Below are 23,061 nucleotides of genomic sequence, written 5' to 3' on the forward strand. Positions count from 1 at the left end.
GCTGGCTTACAAATTACCCAACCCCCATTTTATCATAGACTACGATGTACTTCAAACCCAGCTAGGGCATAAATTAGGGTTAAAGGAAAGTTTCCACAACCCGCAAACTCTTTTATCAGAATTTTGAATAAGCTGTTTGTTTTCAGCACATGCTTTTCCTAATTTTGAGACGCTTCCTTGAGAGTGCAAACTTCCTAAATGCGTAGAGAAACCCCACTTCCTCTGTGACTGTGATCCCTATGGATTTAGGTTTCCTCTTTCAGTCTTACCATCAAAGGATTATTCTCAACAGCACAGACAATCTATCATAGGTTTTTGGAGCCATTCAGCTCCTCCTACCTTATTCAATGCACAAGGGAAAAATAGACGTTGCTAATGGGCCTTTGTCATTTCTGCAATACCTGCTAGTTAGATGCTGTAGTTTGATTTATCTATTATTGCCAGCTTTTCAACCCACAAGAGTTCTCAAAGTGAAGAATAATATTAGACAGCCATCTGAATAATAGAAGCTGCAATATTATTTTAACAGCAGGACAAATACATAAAACCTAGCAACTGCTCTGACTGCTTAAGTCAGAAATCTCTCATCCACGGCTTTCATCCTTCTGGAACCTCAACTGGAGATGGAAAAATGAATGGCACGGTGGACCACGGAGAACTTATTGCAAAATAAATCCCTTGCTTTTAAGGTAGCAAGCATGCCAATCCAGAGAACCATCTGGGCGACTCCTTTTTGAAAAAGGGTGTGAAATAGGCAGACTAGGGTGGGCTACCAACAATCTTAGAACCATATGAGATAGTGATGGCGAACCTTTCTTTCCTCAGGTGCCGAAAGAGCGTAAGTGCGTGATATCATGTACGTGTGAGTGCCCACACCCATAATTCAATGCCTGGGGAGAGCGAAAACAGCTTCCCTGTGCCCCCGGAGGCCCTCTGGAGGCCAGAAATGGCCTTTTCCCAACTTCTGGTGACCCCAGTAGGCTCATGTTTCACCCTCTCTAGGCTCCAAAGGCTTCCCTGGAACTGGGGGAGGGAAAAATGCCCTCCCCCACACCCTTGGAGGCTCTCTGGAAGCCAAAAACACCCTCCCAGAGCCTCTGTGCAAGCCATAAAACAGCTGGCCAGCACACACATACACGTTGGAGCTGAGCTAGGGCAACAGCTCGTGTGCCAGCAGATATGGCTCCACGTGCCACCTGTGGAACCCATGCCATAGATTCGCCATCACCGATATACAGTCTTTAGCTATTTCACGCAGCAACAGTAGTGGCAAATATCCTCTGCAGAACATTACTTTGAATCCACTGTTACAGTCTCATCTATCATGTTTTCCTGAAAACAAGACCTTTTTTAAAAAAAAATTCTGAAGTAAGCGCTTGACTTTAATTTGGGGGAAGTCTATTTTGGGGTGTATGGAGTGTTGTGTTTGGGCCTGGGCCAGCTGTTGCTCCCACAGATGGGAGAGACGCGGCACACACTGAATGCGAAAGCCTGGCTGACAGCCAGGAAGATGTGGCAGACAGCCAGGAAGACGTGGCAGACAGCCAGGAGGACGAGACCACTGGTACGCAGGATTCAGCAGACAGCCCAGGGGATTTGGCATACAGTCCCTCAGACAGTCTTTCGTCTCTGGATTCTTCTGCAGATCAATATATTGATCTGCGTAGCAGAAGAGCTATGCAGAGAAGGGATCGACTGAAGGAGTATTACAAGTCATCATAGTAGCACCTGGGCTGTGCGTGGTTCTTATACTGAGGGCTGGGTGTGGTTCCCTTAATGAGGGCTAAAGGGATAAAAGGGAACAGAGGCCCAAGGCAAACTGTGGCTGTTTATCTGTGTTATTTTGTGGTTCCTGCTCTGAAGTTTCTGTTCCGTGCCATTGGGAGTTTTCAACCCAGCTTTTTCAGACAAGTGGGAGGTGAAAACTCTGGGACTTGCTGTTTGCTTCAAAGATTCAAAAGGACTCCTGAACTGTTTTGAGTAACCCTTTTTTGTTTATTTAATACAAGTTTGCTGATTAGCAGAGCACGATTTCTTTTCCTTGGACTATTACGCATTGCCTGAGCCAGTCAGGCAGAACATGGAGCAAGACAGAGTTCCTCTTGCCATCTTACCTCATTTCCAGCACTGTCTCCTTAACCCTAACCAGGGGAAATGGCAGGGATTGGCTCTGCGTGCGTTTACATATTTTCGGGGAGGATTTATCTTCCGGGGAGGGTTTTATGTAAAAATCACTGACACGGAGACATGATTTCTAGAAATTTTGTCCAGGTTGGAGATATCTCTCTGGGATGAGCAGAACTGTCTCATGTTGAGAAGCTCTCTCTTTCTCTGGACTTACATTTTATTATTTATAATCAGTTCTTGTGTATCCAAATATAAAACATTAATTCTTCACTTAACCTAGTTATAATGTGAATGATTAATATGTGACATATAGCAAGCAGACAATCATCCTGTCAACAGCATCTAATTAGTTTTTGCCTTAGACAAACAGAAGGATTTCAATTACTTAAGGTCAACGGAAGCCTAAATGATTATTTCCTTAAACTAATCAAAGGGGTGAGTTACATTTGACCAGGCATGTAGATTTAATCTTATCATGTCTACAGAGGGCATTCCACATTCTTGCAGACATGGATAGTTAAACCACATGGCTTATTTTCCGGGAAGGGCTTATTTTCAGAGGGCGGCTTATTTTGGGGGATGTCTTATTTTTGGGAAAACATAGTACCATGGATAACATTACTGGTGAATGTTTTAAAATTAAGGGGGTTTTAAATACCATTTTATTGTTTTTATATTGTTGTTCGCCGCCCAGAGTCCCCAAGGAGTTGGGCGGCATACAGATTCAAATAATTAAATGAATGAATAAATAAATAATAAATTACTGAAATGTAGCCTGAAAGGAAAATTATTTCCACACCATAAAACAGATTCATCCTGATTCAATTCAACAAACCTCAGTCAGTCAAGAGTCCCTGCTTTGATACAACTGATCAGTATTTGTATTTCCTCCAAAGTCTTCTGGCTGCATAGAAAGAGCTGAGAGTTCTTGCCTTTGGCTACATGTGTTGCTTGACTTCTTTAATTGAGACAGCTTCATTTAAATCCTTTTTGGTTTGACATTGGCATCTCTGTTTCCCCACTTGCAGCCTACCAAATTTTGACTTGTGTAGGTTGATGACCATTCCTCAAAGCAGGGAAGCATCAGAGCTTCCAGGATTTTCTGTCCCTAAATTTGCTCCTTTATCATTCCTATTTAGTGCTATTTAATCTATAAGATGTACAGAAAATAAAGTGGATACTTCATGCAAATGTTCCAGATTATGGACATGATGTTTCCTTGATTAGCAGGGGGGAAATATTCCCTTGCTTGTGCGATATCCTGATCTCAACAAGACAAATGGACTGTTAGCAGAGGTCTATTTTTATGAATAACTTCACTGCTGTTACTACCGTTGTCTAGGGCAACCTCTAGATTTCTTAACTCCCCCGATGGAACTGGCAGGAAAAAGACACAGTTTTGATAAAATCCTGGAGGCTATAAGCAACAAAAGAAATCCCAATATGTCCTTTAATTGGGCAAACCTAGAATTTGAAAACCTAGAACTGTTGTTTCAGTAGGATAAATAGCCCGAGAATATTGTCAACAAGCTTTAACAAAAAAACAGGTGTTTGAGATGTTGCCTTCCATTGGTTTCTGTGACTTTTCTAACCAGAGAAAAAAAATGATATTTGCTAAGCAAGTCATGGAATAGCAACCCCATGGCCTGGCGGGAATGGGACTTTTTGCCTCCGCCAGTTGGATGAAGCTCTTTCCTCCGCAGCAGCTGATCGGCCGCTGCCTTCACTCCCTCGCCCAAAGGCCCCTAGCTCTTGGCCCCAGCCCTTTGGCCACAAAAATCCAAATTCAGCCACAGCTAGACTAGATGGCCACTGAGTTCCCTTTCCTCTCTATCATTCTGTAAGTCTCCTGAATGAGAAGGTGGGTCAGGTCAGACTAGATGGCCACCAAGGTCCCTTCCCTCTCTATCATTCTGTAAGTCTCCTGAATGAGAAGGTGGGTCAGGTCAGACTAGATGGCCACCAAGGTCCCTTCCCTCTCTATCATTCTGTAAGTCTCCTGAATGAGAAGGGGGTCAGACTAGATTGCCACCGAGGTCCTTTCCCTCTCTATCTTTCAATGTGTGTGTTTGTGTATGAAAGAGCAAACTGTCCCATTCTTTCCTTCCAAAAGTAGCATTTTGTAACAACCGTTCTGATTGGATGGTGGCGAAGTGTCCCATGTGGCCAAAAGGCTGTGGCAGAATTTGGATTTTTGTGGCCAAAGGGCTGGGGCCAAGAGCTAGGGGCCTTTGGGCGAGGGAGTGAAGGCAGCGGCCGATCAGCTGCTGCGGAGGAAAGAGCTTCATCCAACTGGCGGAGGCTAAATGTCCTAAACCCTGGCCTGGCATCAAGGCAGAAACCAACCAAGTAAGGTTTCATTTGTCCTGACAGCTGTCAGTCTTATTTGATCATTTTTCCATGAATGTGCTCCCAGGATCAGCATCAGCAACTGAGGTGGATACCCAGCAATGATACACCAGTATATTCATAAAGAAGGTTTAACACTGACCGTCTTGTTTCAGAAAGAGGGAGATCCTCTTGTACCGCGACTTCCCTGGGAGGGTGGGAAAGGAGAAGGAAAAAAAGACATTAATAGAATAAACAAATCAAGGTAGAAAGATGGTTAAGAGAAATAACACAACAAGAAATCAAGAAGACTCCCGAATTTTTCTTATTAGGTATTACAAAAGATAAATATAAAAAAGAAATATACTACTTAATAATTCATATTCTAGTAGCTGCAAGGATTGCCTTTGCACAAAAATGGAAAGATATGGAAATCCCCAAGGACGATGAAGTTTTTGGTAAGATTATGGAATGTGCAGAATTAGATATTCAATTCAATTCAATTTATTAGATTTGTATGCCGCCCCTTTCCGAAGACTCGGGGCGGCTCACAACAATAATAAAAACAATATAACAGTGTTGTGGTTCAGCCTGAGGCTGCTCAGGGACCGGCTGTGTCTCTGCTGGCTCCATGCCCGGAGGAGGATGACAGCGAAGAGGAGGGGGCTGAACAGTCGGATGGGGGAGAGGAAAATCAGGAATGGGATGAAGGAGAACAGCATGAGAGCCCCGGGGGGGGGGGAGCTCTCCCCAGCCAGTAGTTTGGAGTCATTAGGTGATGAAGCTCAAGCCGTCATTGACATGCGACAGAGACAGTCAGATCAAAGAAAGGAGCAATTAAAGAAGTATTATCAGCACTGAATTAGGAACAGCTGGGTTTGGGTGTGGTCCTCCTTAGCAGGGTTTAAAAGGCAGGCAAGCCCTTGAAGCTATGTGGAGTGTTATCAGTTTGGAGTTGCGTTATCCTGTCTTGTTTCTCGGCGTCTCTGTTCCTGGCTTGTGGCCCAGCAGCTTTGGAAGACCCGTGGGAGGTGTAGGTCTGCTATCTACTGCCTCGGCTTGGCAGCAAGAATTCTGTATTGCTGCATGGACTTTTGCCTTCGTGGATATATCTGAAGATACAGCATTTTCCTGTTTGTAAGGACATTTTCTGTTACCTGTGTTTTTCTTGAATTTTATAAAACTGCCTTTGCCTTTTACCAGTGTGTCTGGATTCTCTTTTTGGGTTGGTATTGGCTTCTGGAGTGACCCAGACAGAACAAACAGTAAACAAATCTAATATTAGATATGTAAGAAAAGATATATAAAACCCCAACAATTAAAACCATACAACACATACATACCAAACATAAAATATAAAAGCCTGGGGGAGGTGTCTCAAAAGGTTTACTGTTGGTGGAATAAAAAATGCTTAATGATGCTGAAGTATAGAGTTTTAATAGTTAAATGTATTAGATATAGAATAGATTATATAAAGAAATTTTATAGAGACGTTTACTTTTCTGAACAGATCTAAATTATAATCAACTTTTTCTTTCTGTATTAAGAAGACTTCTACACTGAGCGGAGCAATTGTAGCTCCTTTTTATGTTAGATGTTATGTTTTGTTTATTTTATCTTTGTCTGTCTTGCAATGTCTTATTATTTTGAAAATAATTAAAAAAAATTAAAAAAATAGAATAAACAAATCCCGTCTCTTTCTCTTTTTTTTTAATTTTATTTTTTTTTTCTAAGTGATTTTATCTATATCAATTTTCCTGTTCCTATGTATTGTCCTTAAGGTCACTTCGATGCAGTGCAGTTGATTCATTTTTCTTCTTTTTGTCTATCCAAATGTACCATTTATCCCATACTTTGTAGTAGTCAGTGTCTTCTTTCTCTTTTATTCTCATGGTTAACCTGTTCATTTCCGCCACTTCCAGTATTTTATTTATAATCTGTGTGTTGGTGGGGGAGGTTTCTTTCTTCCAGGATTGGGCAAAACAGATTCTTGCAGCTGTTATTACGTGGATAAATAGGTATCGCATATCTTTGTGTATTTTTTTGGTCTATCATGCCTAATAAGAATATCTCTGGTCTTAATTCTAGATTAATTGGTTGCCGATCAGTTTTCGGTCACAATTCAAAGTGTTGGTTATGATCTATAAAGTCCTTCATGGCACCGGACCAGGATATCTCCAGGACCGCCTTCTGCCGCACGAATCCCAGCGGCCGGTTAGGTCCCACAGAGTTGGTCTTTTCCGGGTCCCGTCGACTAAACAATGTCATCTGGCGGGACCCAGGGGAAGAGCCTTCTCTGTGGCGGCTCCGACCCTCTGGAATCAACTCCCCCCAGAGATTAGGACTGCCCCCACCCTCCTTGCCTTTCATAAACTCCTTAAAACCCACCTCTGTCGTCAGGCTTGGGGGAACTGAGACATTCCCCCCTTACCTATGTAACTTTGTGCATGATATGACTGTGTGTATGTATTTTATCTATTGGGTGGTGGGGGTTTTTTTAGACTTTGTAATGTAAAACTGTTATTTTAGATTTTAATTATTAGATTTGTTAGCATGTATTGTTTTTATCACTGTTGTGAGCCGCCCCGAGTCTACGGAGAGGGGCGGCATACAAATCTAATAAATAATAATAATAATAATAATAATAATAATAATAATAATAATAATAATTAATGTGATATCCTTCAACCCTCTCTTTCTCTCTCGCTTTCCCCCCCCCCCCGCACACACACAAACCATACACACAGTTTTCCAGGGCCAGCAGAGCCCCCACCCATAGTTACATGTATATTATCCTGCTTCAGCTCTGAATAATTCGCTTAACAGGATGCTTTATCGTGGATGTTGGACATATGTGTGTGCAGGTTTTCCTTAGAATGGGAGCAAGTTACCAAAACAAGAATAAGCCACGTTTCTCAGACTGGAGGCAAAATTTACACCTGCACAAATCACAGGAGGCGGCAAAATCAGACCTTTTCTCTTTAGGATTCCATAAAAAGAAATAAACTTAATTGGTACTCTTATTTGGCAAGAAAAAGGATCTTCCCAGGCTCAACACTGCAGGCAGAAAGAAAGCACCCTTCGTTTTTAATTAAGAGAATAGAAGGAAGATCATCTAGGACAGTGTTTCCCAACCTTGGCAACTTGAAGATATCTGGACTTCAACTCCCAGAATTCCCCAGCCAGCAAATGCTGGCTGGGAATTCTGGGAGTTGAAGTCCAGATACCTTCAAGTTGCCAAGGTTGGGAAACACTGATCTAGGAGATCCAAGTTAAAGGTCTGAGCCTTTCAGCAGGAATGGAGGAGGAAAAAATTAAAAATTATCATCTCCTGATTATATTCATAAACAAAACAGGGAACTGGATACTATGTTCTCACTCACCACGTTCATTTTCTGAACTTAAAAAATACACTGATTTATAAATTAACCAAACTAGTTGAATCTGAGCAACATATTAAGCTATTCCCAGCAAAATAATGAACCCAAAAAACAAATACATTATGGTTGCTAAAAATTAAACCTCAACATGTATTACCTGATCTTTAATTGATCTGGTTAAGTATACTTTGTGAACGTAGCTAGTATATATCTTGAACCAACCCAAACAATAGCCCGATAAATATTTTTCACAAGATCACTGCGTTAAATTTTGGGTACGCTATCAAACAGGATAATCAGTTCTGTATTTTTTTCCCATAGGCATTTTCCCAATCATTTATTAAATTCAATTTGTACACTGCCCTACTGTGACATGACTGTATGTGGTTCACAAAAAGAGCGACAATAAAAGAAGCAAGGATTGCAGTAGCAGACAGCTGCAAAAACAGAACAAAATAGCAAAAATAATATTTATGGGAATCAAACGAACCTTTTTCCTGGGCTGATAATTAATGCAGAATCATACTTAGGATCCTACTTTAAAGTGTTATCATCACTCGCGGAGCCAACAATAAAATTCGAGTGTAAGATTTGCTGTCCCCATTGGCTAGCTGTATGCTATCATAGACACAACGGCAGCAAATGGTGCTGTCATCATTTACAGGGCATACTAAGGACAGTGATTGATGGATTCCTCCGGCTTTATTTCCCTCCCCCCCCCCCCTCCATATGTTAGCAGCCAGTGGGAAAACATCCCCCAATTACTCTGCTTAATATGGAATGATAGGGGATGAAGAAAATTTTGACAGATGGTTAAATAAGTAGGCTTAGTCCTCTGTCACAATTCGTTCTGGTTTGGCGCTGTTTTGCATGGAGGCATTCAAAGAAAGGTTAAATGTCGGCTGACCTCCGAGAATATTCGGACAAGGGTGGACAAGCACCATTCCAAAACTGTGTTGTTTTCAAATAACACTAACCCCATGTTCCTTTGATTGCATCCCCACTAAACTCTTGCGTCAAACTAGACCGGATGACTGATGCCTCATATGCAGAAGACCTCATATGCAGAAGATACCTGGGTCAGAGACACGGATTAGCCAAAACACAAAGTAGCTAGAAAAGGTCTCTCTCACACACAGGCTTCTCTGCACAACACTACCACTGCTGGTCAGAAGTACTCCAAAAAACAATGCCCAGGTGGGAAAAAGCATGTCCAGCTCTGCCAAAACTGGCCAATCAATCCAAGTTTATCTCATTCCTTATGGGTTGTTTGCCTGCAGCTGCGAGAGCAATCATGGGCTTTCCTAAGTATGCCCATGTTACACCAACACTCCGCAGTCTGCATTGGTTGCCGATCAGTTTCCGCTCACAATTCAAAGTGTTGGTCATCACCTATAAAGCCCTTCATGGCATCAGACCAGGTTATCTATGAGACCGCCTTCTTGCCACACGAATCCCAGCGACTGGTTAGGTCCCACAGAGTTGGTCTCCTCCGGGTCCCGTCAACTAAACAATGACGTTTGGCGGGACCCAGAGGAAGAGCCTTCTCTGTGGCGTCTCCGACCCTCTGGAGTCAGCTCCCTCCAGAGATTAGAACTGCCCCCACCCTCCTTGCCTTTCGTAAACTTCTTAAAACCCACCTCTGTCGTCAAGCGTGGGGGAACTGAAACGTCTCCCCCTGCCTATGTATGGGGTTTTTTTGTGTGTGTATGATATGACTGTATGTATGTTTTTTATATATTGGGTTTTCTTGTTTTTTAGACTTTTTAAAATGTATTATTGTTATTTTAGATTCTAACTATTAGATTTGTCATTGCATATTATTTTTATCATTGCTGTGAGCTGCCCCGAGTCTACGGAGAGGGGCGGCATACAAATCTAATTAATAATAATAATAATAATAATAATAATAATAATAATAACAACAATAATAATAATAATAAAAAAACCCAGTGATGACAAACCTATGGCACCGGTGCCACAGGTGGCACATGGAGCCATATCTGCTGGCACGCGAACTGTTGCCCTAGCTCAGCTCCAGCACACATAAGCTCACAGGCCAGCTGATTTTTTACTCACATGGAAGTTCTGGGAGGGCATTTTTGGCTCCTGGAGGGCATAGAGAAGGCATTTTTGCCCTCCCCAGGCTCCAGAGGCTTCCTTGCGGAGAATGAAAAACGGGCCTCCCAGGGCCACCAGAAGTTGGGAAATGGGTGGTTTCTGGCCTCCAGAGGGCATCCAGTGGGGGGGCAGGGGAAACAATTTTCGCCCTCCCCAAGCATTGAATTATGGTTTGCCATCACTGAAGTAGACCGTAAAGATGCCAAAAGGAACCCATAATAACTGGGGTGATTTATCGCTTGTTTTAAGGGAGAAAAAATACTGTTACAAGATTGGAGCAGCTAAAAGCCCTGATGGGTAGATATGAAATAGGAGGATTAATAACCTGTTGTGATTTTTATTTATACTGGCCAATAGAAGGCACTGCATAACTGATTATATACTATCTCCCAGTGGTCGACATAAATAAAAGCATCACACAGGATAAACTGTTGTATGAAAACAAGAGTTATTTCTTATGCGCAGAGTGTTAGACATTTTAAGACTTAATTTGGTTTACTAATTATGCTGTTTCAAATGATAGTGCAAGTAAAAAAAAATGGAACTACAGTAAGGCTCACCTTCAGAATCATTATACAAGAGTATTTTTTAAAAACCCAAATAATTTCATCTTTACAAAGTACCCATCCTCAAGACCATATGGCAGGGGTCCTCAAACTTGGCAACTTTAAGACATGTGGACTTCAACTCCCAGAATTCTCCAGCCAGCATAGCTGGCTGGAGAATTCTGGGAGTTGAAGTCCACAAGTCTTAAAGTTGCCAAGTTTGAAGACCTCTGCCATATGGAATCCAATTTTGGGTGGCTCTTCCACACATAGGTCTTAGGGCCCAGGTTTGGATGATTTTGTACAGGAAATAAGAAAACAATTATTAAATTTACCTGGTGATTCTGGGCATGCCAGTACTGTACCCTTCAGCTATTCCTAGCCCATGCTGATGCTAGTTGGACTTTAAACTTATTTAAGAAAATTCTGTCTGGATTGTGATGCTTCGGCAGCAACTTGATGGGTGTTCCTTCTGCACTGCTGTCTTTCATGATAACAGGCGACATTTATTTATTTATTTTATTTCTCATCTTTTAAAACCATCTTTCTTTCTCCCTTAATGTTGTATCCTCTCAATTGCCAATCATATTCCTTTCTCTGGGCAGGTCTTGTTGAACAGATACTGTATACTTTTATATGCACATATAACTGTAAAATTAAAGTTAGGTATAGAAAATTAAAGCATTCAAATATAAATGAATCCAGGCAACTTTCAAATGCAAAAATAAATAAATCATTTTTTCCCATGTTCCTAAGTTTGGCTTGCCATTCTTGCTGCAGGAGCCTCTCAAATGAACTGGGTGTAACACTTTCCTGACCTACAGAATGTCACTGGTCGAAACCCAGCAGAATTATTATTATTTAATTATTAGGGGGTGTTTTCCCAGAGCAGCTTCATTTGTTATCTGAATGGTCTTTGGTCAGGGGTAGTATAAAGTTACCTTCCTTACTAGTTCGCAAATCTGAACATGCGAACTGCACATGCACACCACTGCACATGCACACAGTCTCCTGCGCATGTACTTTATTTGCACACGTGCCTTCGACTCATGTGCCCAGCCTCAAAAACGTGACTAAATAAGATGACATTGTCGCTACCAGTTCTCCCGAACTGGTTGGAACAGGGAGAATAATGTCCTTGGTGCTCTCTGACTTCGGCTGTTTTCTTGCAGATGATTCATTACCCAACCTAGGTAACGTGACTGGCGAAGTTATCTAGTTTGGGTAAATAAATGTTTGCAAGAAAACAGCCGAGCTCAGATAGCACAAAGGACCCACTCAAGGTGTATGTTTGGTGAGATAGAATATACAGTATTGTTTCACGTTCTTTCTGATATTAGAGAAAGTAAGGATATATTTCAGCTCCAAAATAAGGATTTTGCAGTTCTTATTCACATGGGCTATTTGGAACAGGATTTTTCAAAAAGGAAGGGAAGGGGAAAGGGAGAGGAGAAGAGAGGTGAGGAGAAGAGAGGAGAGGAGAGGAGAGGAGAGGAAAGGAAGCAATGTTTCAATGGTGCATCAGTGGACTTTTTTTTAAAAAGCTGGTGGAAAAATGGGTAGCTCCAGGGAAGCAATATTAATTTCAAAAATGTATTTGTGCCAGGTTCTGAACCAGTGAGATTGCATGGCAGAGAAATACTGCTGGGAGACCACTGGCAACAGAAATCAGAGAGTTGTAAGGCAACAACCCTTAAGCCAGCTGAAATGACATTTCTGCCACTGCAAGTAGTAATAAATCAAAGTGCCAGACTTGCCTATAGCTATGTTTCTTAACCTCAGTCACTTTAAGGTGCACGGGCATAAACTCCTGGAATTCCTCAGCCAGCATTCTAGTGGGGGAATTCTGGGAATTGAAATGCACACAACTTAAAAGTCAACAAAGTTGAGAAATACTGGGCCTAGGAGAAAGAGAAGCACAGCAGGCAAATCGGATGAACAAATCCTGTGACTGCACGAACAGGAAAAATGGAATGGGAGTACATGGATGGGAATCACACCCAGTGGGGATGGGATGAGTAGAGGACACTGTTGCCCATTTCTGCTTTCCAAAAACAATTGGGAGTTTGTTGATTATATTAAAATAGGCATAATTAGTTTTAATGAAATGTATTAATAAAGTAAGTTGAATTTGATAAGTAAAACTGGAATATAAGAATAGAGATGGTTTGAAAGATTTTTTTTTTTATTATTATTATTATTATTATTATTATTATTATTATTATTATTATTATTATTATTTATTAGATTGAAATTGGTTAAATATTAGGTCTACTGATTATATTAAAAGAGGTTTAATTGAATTTAATGAAATGTACTAAATAAGTAAGTTCATGTTTAGAATCTAGGAAAATATTTGGTTTGCTGAATATATCAAAACAGGTTTAACTAACCTTGATGAAATATATTAAGGAAATATTAGGTTTCTTGATTAAAACAGACTTACTTAGCTTTAATGAAGTGTATTAATAAAGCAAGTTGAATTTGATAAGTAAAATTGGAATATAAGAACAGAGACCGTTTAAAAGATTTGTAAAAATGGAATTAGTGATTAACAAATGATTTATGTTGTAGTGACTGGGTCTTTTGTTGAACTGCCTCAATGCAGAGCCCCCCATTCAAACCCCCCCCAGAAGCAAGAAAATACTTACGGCTCACGAGCACACATTGGACTCAGCTCCTGGAAATCCCTGGAAAAGGGTAGAGGGGTGGATTAAAAAAGATAGGAGAACAGTAATGAAAATTCACTTTGGAAGTATTCACAGGCTCCCCATACAGGTAGCCCTTATGATCCCAACTGGGAGCAGAATTTTGGTTGCCAAGCAAGGTGGTTGTTAAATGAATTGTGAACTACGTTACAACTTTTTCTACTTCAGTTGTTAAGTGAATCATGCAGTTGTGTCACACATCCAACCCCCCACCCCACCCCGTTGACTTTGCTTATCAAAAACCAGGTGGGAAGGTTGCAAATCACAGTCACAGGACCCAGGAAATTGCAACCATTGTAAATTCATGCTGGGGCCGTTGAGCTATCTGCTCCGGCTCAGAAGTGATGTTTTTATTGATTGTTTTTAATTGACTGTTTTATTGGGATTTTAATTGTTGTATACTTTTTATTATTGTATGCCGCCTAGAGTCCGTCAGGAGTTGGGTGGCCTATAAATCCAATATAACTTAAAACCTAATAATAATAATAATAACAATAATCAGCTAGAGAAATTAGTGAAATACGAAGATCTAAAAATCGAGCTGCAACGACTCTGGCATAAGCCAGTGAAAGTGGTCCCAGTGGTACTTGGCACGCTGGGCGCAGTACCAAATGATCTCAGCGGACATTTGGAAACCATCGGAATTGACAAAATCTCCATCTGTCAATTGCAAAAGGCCGCTTTACTGGGATCGGCAAATATAATTTGCCGCTACATCACGCAGTCCTAGGTGCTTGGGAAGCGCCCGACTGGTGATGAAATACGAAATCCAACATGGTGAACTCATTTGCTGTGTTGTACTGACATAATAATAATAATAATTTATTAGATTTGTATGCCGCCCCTCTCCGAAGACTCGGGGCGGCAAAGACCGGTTGTCAATTTATTCAGTGCCATTGTAAACAGATGGTTGTAAGTGAAGGACTAGCTATGTTCCCCTCCCCACTATAAGAGGAGTTGCCACATAGAACAACTATCTCCTCACTGCAAGAATTCAGATTAAAGCATCTGCAAGAAATAATTGATTCAGCCTCTCTTTAGATACATCAAGAAAAGAGAAGCTCAGCATCTCCCTCGATAACTGGTTCCAGATTTGGCAATTTGAAACACATCATGCAGCATGGCAAATGTAATCATTTTTAGTCGGGTTTCTAAGGGAGCCTAAATGTCTACAAATATTGCAAATCAGTTAGATGTATTAAAAAAGGGGAGGCAGAAACTCTAATTATTTTCTTTTTCCTTCCTCTTTCTTTCTTTCTTTCTTTCTTTCTTCCTTCCTTCCTTCCTTCCTTTTTTCCTTCCTTCCTTCCTTCCTTCCTCCCTTCCTTCTTCTCTCTCTCTCTCCCTTGACCATCCCTCACCTCTCTCATAATTAAGTTTGTTTCTCCCACCTCAGCCACCTTAACATCAACTCATAGAATTAGCAAATCATTAAATTTGCTCTACTTTTTCTTATATTCATAGGTACTACACAAAGTAACAATATAAGGGAGACTTTAATAAGTAATCAGCTATTGAAACCTCTAATATAACAATTATTTTGATGCGAGTCATAATGGTTCTGTTACACTGAATTTTGGATGAAAAAGCTAAATAATTTTACGCTTATAAAATTGGCGGCCTAAATTGTAATTAACATTGATAGACTATTTTTCTATCCTTAATGTCGAAGCTATTTAAATAATAGAATGTTAATAATTTTAACATATTGTGCAAACATTAATGAATGGAAACAGTGAATAACCATATAATGTACTAAGATTTATAACAACATCATAAAAAGGGAATTTTTATTTTCCTTTTTCCATTAGAAGTAACTTTGCCATACACATCATTATTATTCAAGTGCACTATATTGGTTTCAAAAGTGGATCACAAACACTAACCATAATACAACAGCCAATTCTACCCTTCCTGAGAGGTAAATAGTGAAAGTGATTGTTGATACCTCTACTTCATTTTAAAATCCTATTATTCCTAGTCTGAGCTACCAGTAGTCTGAGCTACCAATTACTCAAAATTGTTTCAACTGGAATGTTGTGAGACTGTAGCCACTATATTTCAAACAATAATCTTCTAAGCAGAGGACTATCTCATTATTATACAGTTACTGAAAATTTTTGTTGTGATGTAAAGCTGGGCAAGTTGAGATAGCAAAGAGCCATAGATTGTCCCTAACTTATATTCTGGGTGGATAATTACATCCCCAATACTATATCGGCTTCTCACAAGCTCTTTTGTGGAGTTCCCATAGAGATCTCACCTACAAAAACGATATTGACAAAATTGAACGGGTCCAAAGACGGGCTACAAGAATGGTGGAAGGTCTTAAGCATAAAACGTATCAGGAAAGACTTAATGAACTCAATCTGTATAGTCTGGAGGACAGAAGGAAAAGGGGGACACGATCGAAACATTTAAATATGTTAAAGGGTTAAATAAGGTCCAGGAGGGAAGTGTTTTTAATAGGAAAGTGAACATAAGAACAAGGGGACACAATCTGAAGTTAGTTGGGGGAAAGATCAAAAGCAACATGAGAAAATATTATTTTACTGAAAGAGTCGTAGATCCTTGGAACAAACTTCCAGCAGACGTGGTTGGTAAATCCACAGTAACTGAATTTAAACATGCCTGGGATAAACATATATCCATCCTAAGATAAAATACAGAAAATAGTATAAGGGCAGACTAGATGGATCATGAGGTCTTTTTCTGCCGTCAGTCTTCTATGTTTCTATGTTTCTATCCCTTGATAGATACTGTAGAATAGATAGACAGAATTATTTATTGGCCAAGTGTGATTGGATACACAAAGAATTTGTCTTTGGGGCATATGATCTCAGTGTACATAAAAGAAAAGATACTGTATATTTGTCAAGAATCATGAGGTACAATACTTAATGATTGTCATAGGGGTCAAATAAACAATCAGGAAATAATCAATATTAATAAAATCTTAAGGATACAAGCAACAAGTTACAGTCATAAATTCATAAGTGGAAGGAGATGGGTGATAGGAATGAAGAGAAGACTAATAGTATTAGTAATGCAGCCTTTGTGAATAGTTTGACAGCGTTGAGGGAATTATTTGTTCAGCGTAGTGATGGCATTCGGGGGAAAAACTGTTCTTGTGTCTAGTTGTCTTGGTGTACAGTGCTGTGTAGCGACATTTTGAGGGTGGGAGTTGAAACAGTTTATATCCAGGACAGGGTCAATAAATATTCTAATATTTAATACTTTAAATATTTTAGTAAAAGTGATCACTGCTGAAAACCGGTGGCATAATTTCTCAGCATTTGAGGAAGGAAGCAGAGCTTAGAATAGTTTTAAAGCAAAGATTCTGCCACTGTCTACCTCAAACAAGAAAGAAAAGTCCCTTTGATGTGACTCTCGAGCTTTCTACAAAATTGTTGACTCTTCTATTTGTGCTGAAAGCTGACCTAAAAATGTTCAACTCTCTTGTGTTTCACAGCTACTAATTTTGTGCCCTCTGCTTCTTCCATATGCTACTGAAGATAATCTTCCAGGCACCATTGAAATGTTCTTAGTCCATCACTGTGGCTGCAACAATAGAAACATAGAAGTCTGACGGCAGAAAAAGACCTCATGGTCCATCTAGTCTGCCCTTATACTATTTTCTGTATTTTATCTTAGGATGGATATATGTTTATCCCAGGCATGTTTAAATTCAATTACTGTGGATTTATCTACCACGTCTGCTGGAGGTTTGTTCCAAGCATCTACTACTCTTTCAGTAAAATAATATTTTCTCATGTTGCTTTTGATCTTTCCCCCAACTAACTTCAGATTGTGTCTCCTTGTTCTTGTGTTCACTTTCCTATTAAAAACACTGGACCTTATTTAACCCTTTAACATATTTAAATGTTTCGATCATGTCCCCCCTTTTCCTTCTGTCCTCCAGACTATACAGGTTGAGTTCATTAAGTCTTTCCTGATACGTTTTATGCTTAAGACCTTCCACCATTCTTGTAGCCCGTCTTTGGACCCGTTCAATTTTGTCAATATCTTTTTGTAGGTGAGGTCTCCAGAACTGAACACAGTATTCCAAATGTGGTCTCACCAGCACTCTATATAATATCACTCAAGGGTTTCCCACAAGCACCCTGGGCCTTTTCTACAGCTCAGTTTCGGTGTATCCTTTGATTTGTGAGGTGTTGGACAGCCCTTGAGTGCCTTTGCTTCTCTGGAGCTAACTATCTGTCACCATTGCCTTCTCTTTCCTCCCAGGCTAACCCGTCATCAGTGAATGTTTTCTACAGAATGGAAAATGAGGCACGCTAGGTTAGAAGCAGCCTCTACAATACTGCTTCAGGGAGTTTGCATTTCTGACTCAGGGAGAAATCATAGGACCCTTTATGGCAGCAGTTCTCAACCTTTCTAATGCCACGACCCCATTAATACAGTTCCTCATGTTGTGGTGACCCCCAACCATAAGTCTAGTGCCAATTCTCCCAGCAGAGAATAAGCTGATTGGCAAGAAGATCAGAGGTAAACGCCTGATTGGTTGGATTGTAAAAATATGTTCCAAGGCGCCATAATAGAAGCTTTAGTTCCTATTTGTGCTACTGCACGAATCCCAGCGACCGATAAGGTCCCACAGAGTTGGCCTTCTCCGGGTCCCGTCGAATAAACAATGTCGTTTGGCGGGCCCCAAGGGAAGAGCCTTCTCTGTGGCGGCCCCGGCCCTCTGGAACCAACTCCCCGAGTCTACGGAGAGGGGAGGCATACAAATCTAATAAATAATAATAATAATAATAATAAATAATAATAATAATAACAACAACAACAACAACTCCCCCCGGAGATTAGAACTGCCCCCACCCTCCCTGTCTTTTGTAAACTACTCAAGACTCACTTATACCGCCAGGCATGGGGGAGTTGAGATAGCTCTTCCCCCTAGGCCATTACAAGTTATGCATGGTATGTTTGTGTGTATGTTTGGTTTTATAATAGGGGTTTGTAGTTGTTTTTATTATTGGATTGTACATGTTGTGTTTATTATTGTTGTTAGCCGCCCCGAGTCTACGGAGAGGGGCGGCATACAAATCCAATAAATTATTATTAAATTATTATTATTAATACCATGGGAAATTTGTCTTTTCCCATGGTCTTAGGCGACCCCTGTGAAACAGCCATTCGATCCACAAAGGGGTCCCGACCCCCACGTTGAGAACCACTGCTTTATGGCCAGTTCTGTGCAGAGGTTCCATTATACATCTTTGCACACTAAGGCTCCATATGTGCAAGAGGCCAACATTACTTACTCTTTAGCTACTGCAATGCAGGTCACTTCACCCTGTGCTCGACAGCTGGCTGTCCGGCGAATGTTGCTGCAAGTGTAGAAAAGCGAAAAAATAGCCTCTTATGATCTCCGATTATTTAGACTACAGCCCACAGCTAATAACAGTGTGGGACGTATTGATATACAAGGACATATAAGAGCTGTGATAGCACAGTGGCCAGGATGCAGTATTACAGGCTAACTCTGCATTCCCACTGCCAAGAGTTTGATCCTGATCGGCTCAAGGTTGATTCAAGCTCTCATCCTTCTGAGGTCAGTAAAATGAGGACCCACATTGTTGGGGGAAATACGCTGGCATTTGTAAACCAGTGCTGTAAAGCACCGTGAAGTGGTCAAAATGTAAGTGCTAGTGCTATGTGTATATAACTTCTCATCCAAAAACAAACCGGTAAAAGGATCTGTTGTGGTCCGCTCGCGTACTGCACAATTAGTCATGGACCCAGAAGATCCAGAGACAGTGGAGGCATCTTGTGTTCCTGACACCTGAGACTGACAGCAAAGAAGACGTGGTGTCAAAATCTGAAAAGCAATCAGGGCCTTCTGCATCTCCTGAGATCAGTGACTCAGGAGAAGAGGAGGAGCCTCTTCTGGATGCTAGGGTTTGCAGGGCCTCTAGGAGGCATGAATGGTTACTCAGAAGGAGGTTAACTCATTGAGTGAACTCAAGAGGCTAGTGGGTCACACCCTCAGACTATTTAAGACAGAATCATGCGTCATTCCAGTGCAGAGAACAATGTATTTCATTCTAGCATCTAGTTTCCAGTCCTTGTTTTTTCAGGTTGTGATTTAAAGAGACACATTCTTGGTTTTCTGAGGAACTCCAGGCTTCCAGCTAACCCCTGAACGTCTCCGGTTCTGCATATTATTCCAGCTGGGTAATTATTGTGGTGCTTATCTCTTTCTGGGACTCTACCCAGCTGATAAGACTTTATAAGCAATACGGCGAAGCCATAACTCTTTAACTGCAAATAATTGTTGTACGTAGTAAATCCTTTATTATTTAAAAATGGTGGTGTGCATCTGATTTCTGGGGGGCCCAGTGCTGGAACAGAGCAGGATCCTCCCTGAGAAGATTGATCTAGAGCAAGGGAAGATGCCTGCATGGGAGAGGTTTAGTGGAATATATGTCCAAAACTCTTCACCCATTTAGATCTTCCATGGGGGCCTCCTGGCTCAGTCAATGTCTCTGTGCTAGCAAATAGTTACATCAATGTGCATGTTTGATACTACGATATTTCTGCCACCTCCATTGGGCATTTGTATCAACTGGTGCACAAAGGCTGTGAGTGTCCCACACTTACCGCAAGAGGGAAAGCTCCCCAAAGTGGTCTCCAGCCTTTAGCACTCGGATGTGCTCCTCCTGTCCATCCACATTCCTGGTCACCTCAACCTGCAGAGGCCGGGAAAGAAATGAGGACCAGGCAGCATGGCAGAAAGGTAGGAGGGGACTGGTCTCCAGTTTGGTATGCAAGACAGGTAAGCTATTTTTGTATCAGGTGCAACAGATGGGAAAGGTAATAAAAAAAGCTCAAAATGGACAGATTCACAAAACACACTGAATTGGAAACTCTGGTTGACAAAATGCAACTGTTGCATTCACATAACATGCTATACCCAAGAAAAGGAAGTAACATAATAATGGCTTGGTTTGCATGACACACTAAAATAGTGACTAGGTTACTGGGCTGAGCCACAAACCCCATTTTAGCCTAGTTGGGCAAATCACTTTCATGCTGTTGTTAAGAACACTTGGATGCATGAAATTCTTAAGAGTTGAACTCAAGTTTGGCCGTAGCTACATTATTATATTTTGTATTGCTCGTTCCGATTCTGAGAAGCATACTGGACAATCCAGGAGTCAAGGATGTAAGCAGGAGAAATCAGCAATTTGCTTGAGATGATGGAAGGATCTGCCAAAATATACACGGCTCAAAAAAATAAAGGGATCACTTAAACCAGTGTTTCCCAACCTTGGCAACTTGAAGATATCTGGACTTCAACTCCCAGAATTCCCCAGCCAGCATTTGCTGGCTGGGGAATTCTGGAAGTTGAAGTCCAAATAGCTTCAAATTGCCAGGGTTGGGAAACACTGACTTAAACAACACAATGTAACTCCAAGTAAATCAAGCTTCCGTGAAATCAAACTGTCCACTTAGAAAGCAACACTGATTGACAATCAATTTCACATGCTGTCGTGCACATTCACCTTTGTACAGAACAAAGTATTCAATGAGAATATTTCATTCATTCAGATCTAGGATGTGTTATTTGAGCATTCCCTTTATTTTCTTTTTGAGCAGTATAATTTCAAGAAAGCAGAGGGTCTCTAGCAAAAATCCCTGAAAAATGTCAGATAAATTCTGCATCCAGTCAAGAACAGCTCTGGGTAAAAAGGCTATTTAAAAAAAAGAGGGAACTCTGATTTAAGCTTGTTTGCCAGGCACACTTGGAGCTTTGTACCTTCACGTTACTCATATGGAAAGCTAATTGTAAGGAATAATTTGTAAAAAATTGTAAGGAATAATTTGTAAAAAAAACATGACTTCAGTAACCGAGTTGTCGAAGCGTGTAACTCATTACCAGACTCCATAGTGTCATCCCCAAACCCCCAACAATTTACCCTTAGATTATCTATGGTTGACCTATCCAGATTCCTAAGAGGTCAGTAAGGGGCGAGTACAAGTGCACTAGAGTGCCTTCCGTCCCCTGTCCTATTATTTATTTATTTATTTATTTAATTTATTTATTGGATTTGTATGCCGCCCCTCTCCGTAGACTCGGGGCGGCTAACAACAATGATAAAAACAACATGTAACAATCCAATCCAATACTAAAATAACTAAAAAAAAACTTATTATAAAAACCAAACATACATACAGACATACCATGCGTAAATTGTAAAGGCCTAGGGGGAAAGAATATCTCAGTTTCCCCATGCCTGATGGCAGAGGTGGGTTTTAAGAAGCTTACAAAAGGCGAGGCGGGTAGGGGCAATTCTAATCTCTGGGGGGAGTTGGTTCCAAAGGGCCGGGGCCGCCACAGAAAAGGCTCTTCCCCCGGGTGCCGCCAAACGACATTGTTTAGTTGGCGGGACCCGGAGAAGGCCCACTCTGTGGAACCTAACTGGTCGCTGGGATTCGTGCAGCAGAAGACGGTCCCTGAGATAATCTGGTCCGGTGCCATGAAGGGCTTTATAGGTCATAACCAACACTTTGAATTGTGATCGGAAACTGATCGGCAACCAATGCAGACTGCAGAGTGTTGGTGTAACATGGGTATATTTGGGGAAGCCCATGACTGCTCTCACAGCTGCATTCTGCACGATCTGAAGTTTCTGAACACTTTTCAAAGGTCCCTGAGATACTCTGGTCCGGTGCCATGAAGGGCTTTATAGGTCATAATTCCTATATGACCTGCTCTCCTATATCTCCTATACCTTTCTTCTATTCCTATATCTCTTCTTCTATTCTTTCATTGATAAGTTCTATTCCTATATCTTCTTTTCTATTCTTTCTTAGATATATTTTACTATGAGTATCTCCTCTATAACCTTCATCATGTATTTTACTATGTGTATATATATATATATATATGTACCCACTAAAACCCTCATTGTGTATTGGACAAAATAAATAAATAAAAATAAAAGAATGGTAAACATGAGAAAGTCTTCCCTTTCTCAAAAATCTCTTCTTTGTCAACTTTACTATTCCAAGACTCACCTCTCCCGTGAGAATGAAGAAAAAGGCTCTCCCCTCATCGCCTTCCTGGATGATGAATTCGTTGGGCATGAAGATGCGCTGCAAGAATATACAGACTTAATGTTCAGTCTCTTGGAAAGCGCTGGGGTCACCTCAGTGCTACCCCCTTTACCGCACGATCCTAGCCAACCCCGAGTCAGAGAGAGAGAGAGTCTCTCAATTATGGTTGCAATTACCTCTTCTGCAGAATCCAGCAGCTGTGAAAGATCAGCATCGGACAGGCCTTGGAGAGGCTTCACCCTGGGATGGCAAGATAAAGAGAAGAGGGGAGAGAGGGTGTCAGCCTCCACACTGCTCGCTCGCTTGCTTCCTTCGGCTGCCATAGAAACAGGGGTGGTGGAGGAAGGTTAGGTATTTGTGTCTACTCGTGTCTGATTAGGAGGTTAGGGAGGAAAGTTCTCATCACGTACTGCCAGGCTACATGGACATGTTTACAGCTTGCTCAAGCTGTAAACTGCTGCCATGGACCAGATGTGGAAGCCCAAACAGTCGGTGCATTCAGCTGACATCATGGGACATGGGCAGTAATGGGTTCCAGGTTACGCTATCTAGTGCACCGTCCCAGTAGGGACATCTAGGATGTACACGCAGCTGCATGTCCCTGAGGTGCGTATGCACACAAACACACCCACACCCCACATGAGATTTAGTTTTTGATCATGCACAAGCAAGAAAAATCTTGTGTGAGGGCTGTTAATATGTCCAGCCACTAAACCTTCAACACACTTTAAAACAGAGTGTATGTAGGAATGTGGGCCAATCAGACAA

General features: G+C 41.1%; 1 protein-coding gene across 3 annotated transcripts in view; it reads right to left on the reverse strand.

Moving 5' to 3' along the window:
• LOC139157804 (cGMP-dependent protein kinase 2-like) overlaps nucleotides 1-23,061 on the reverse strand; it is a 74,365-nt gene that overhangs the window by 34,687 nt on the left and 16,617 nt on the right. For all 3 annotated transcript variants that reach the window (XM_070734965.1, XM_070734967.1, XM_070734966.1), the window contains 6 exons: nucleotides 22,470-22,533; nucleotides 22,255-22,332; nucleotides 19,834-19,922; nucleotides 18,495-18,560; nucleotides 13,153-13,191; nucleotides 4,619-4,663 (listed from right to left, as the gene is read on the reverse strand). In XM_070734965.1, the coding sequence (XP_070591066.1) occupies nucleotides 4,619-4,663; nucleotides 13,153-13,191; nucleotides 18,495-18,560; nucleotides 19,834-19,922; nucleotides 22,255-22,332; nucleotides 22,470-22,533 (381 nt within the window). The remainder of the gene's footprint in view (nucleotides 1-4,618; nucleotides 4,664-13,152; nucleotides 13,192-18,494; nucleotides 18,561-19,833; nucleotides 19,923-22,254; nucleotides 22,333-22,469; nucleotides 22,534-23,061) is intronic.

This window comes from Erythrolamprus reginae, chromosome 1 (genome assembly GCF_031021105.1).
Source record: "Erythrolamprus reginae isolate rEryReg1 chromosome 1, rEryReg1.hap1, whole genome shotgun sequence".
Lineage (NCBI taxonomy): Eukaryota > Metazoa > Chordata > Lepidosauria > Squamata > Dipsadidae > Erythrolamprus > Erythrolamprus reginae.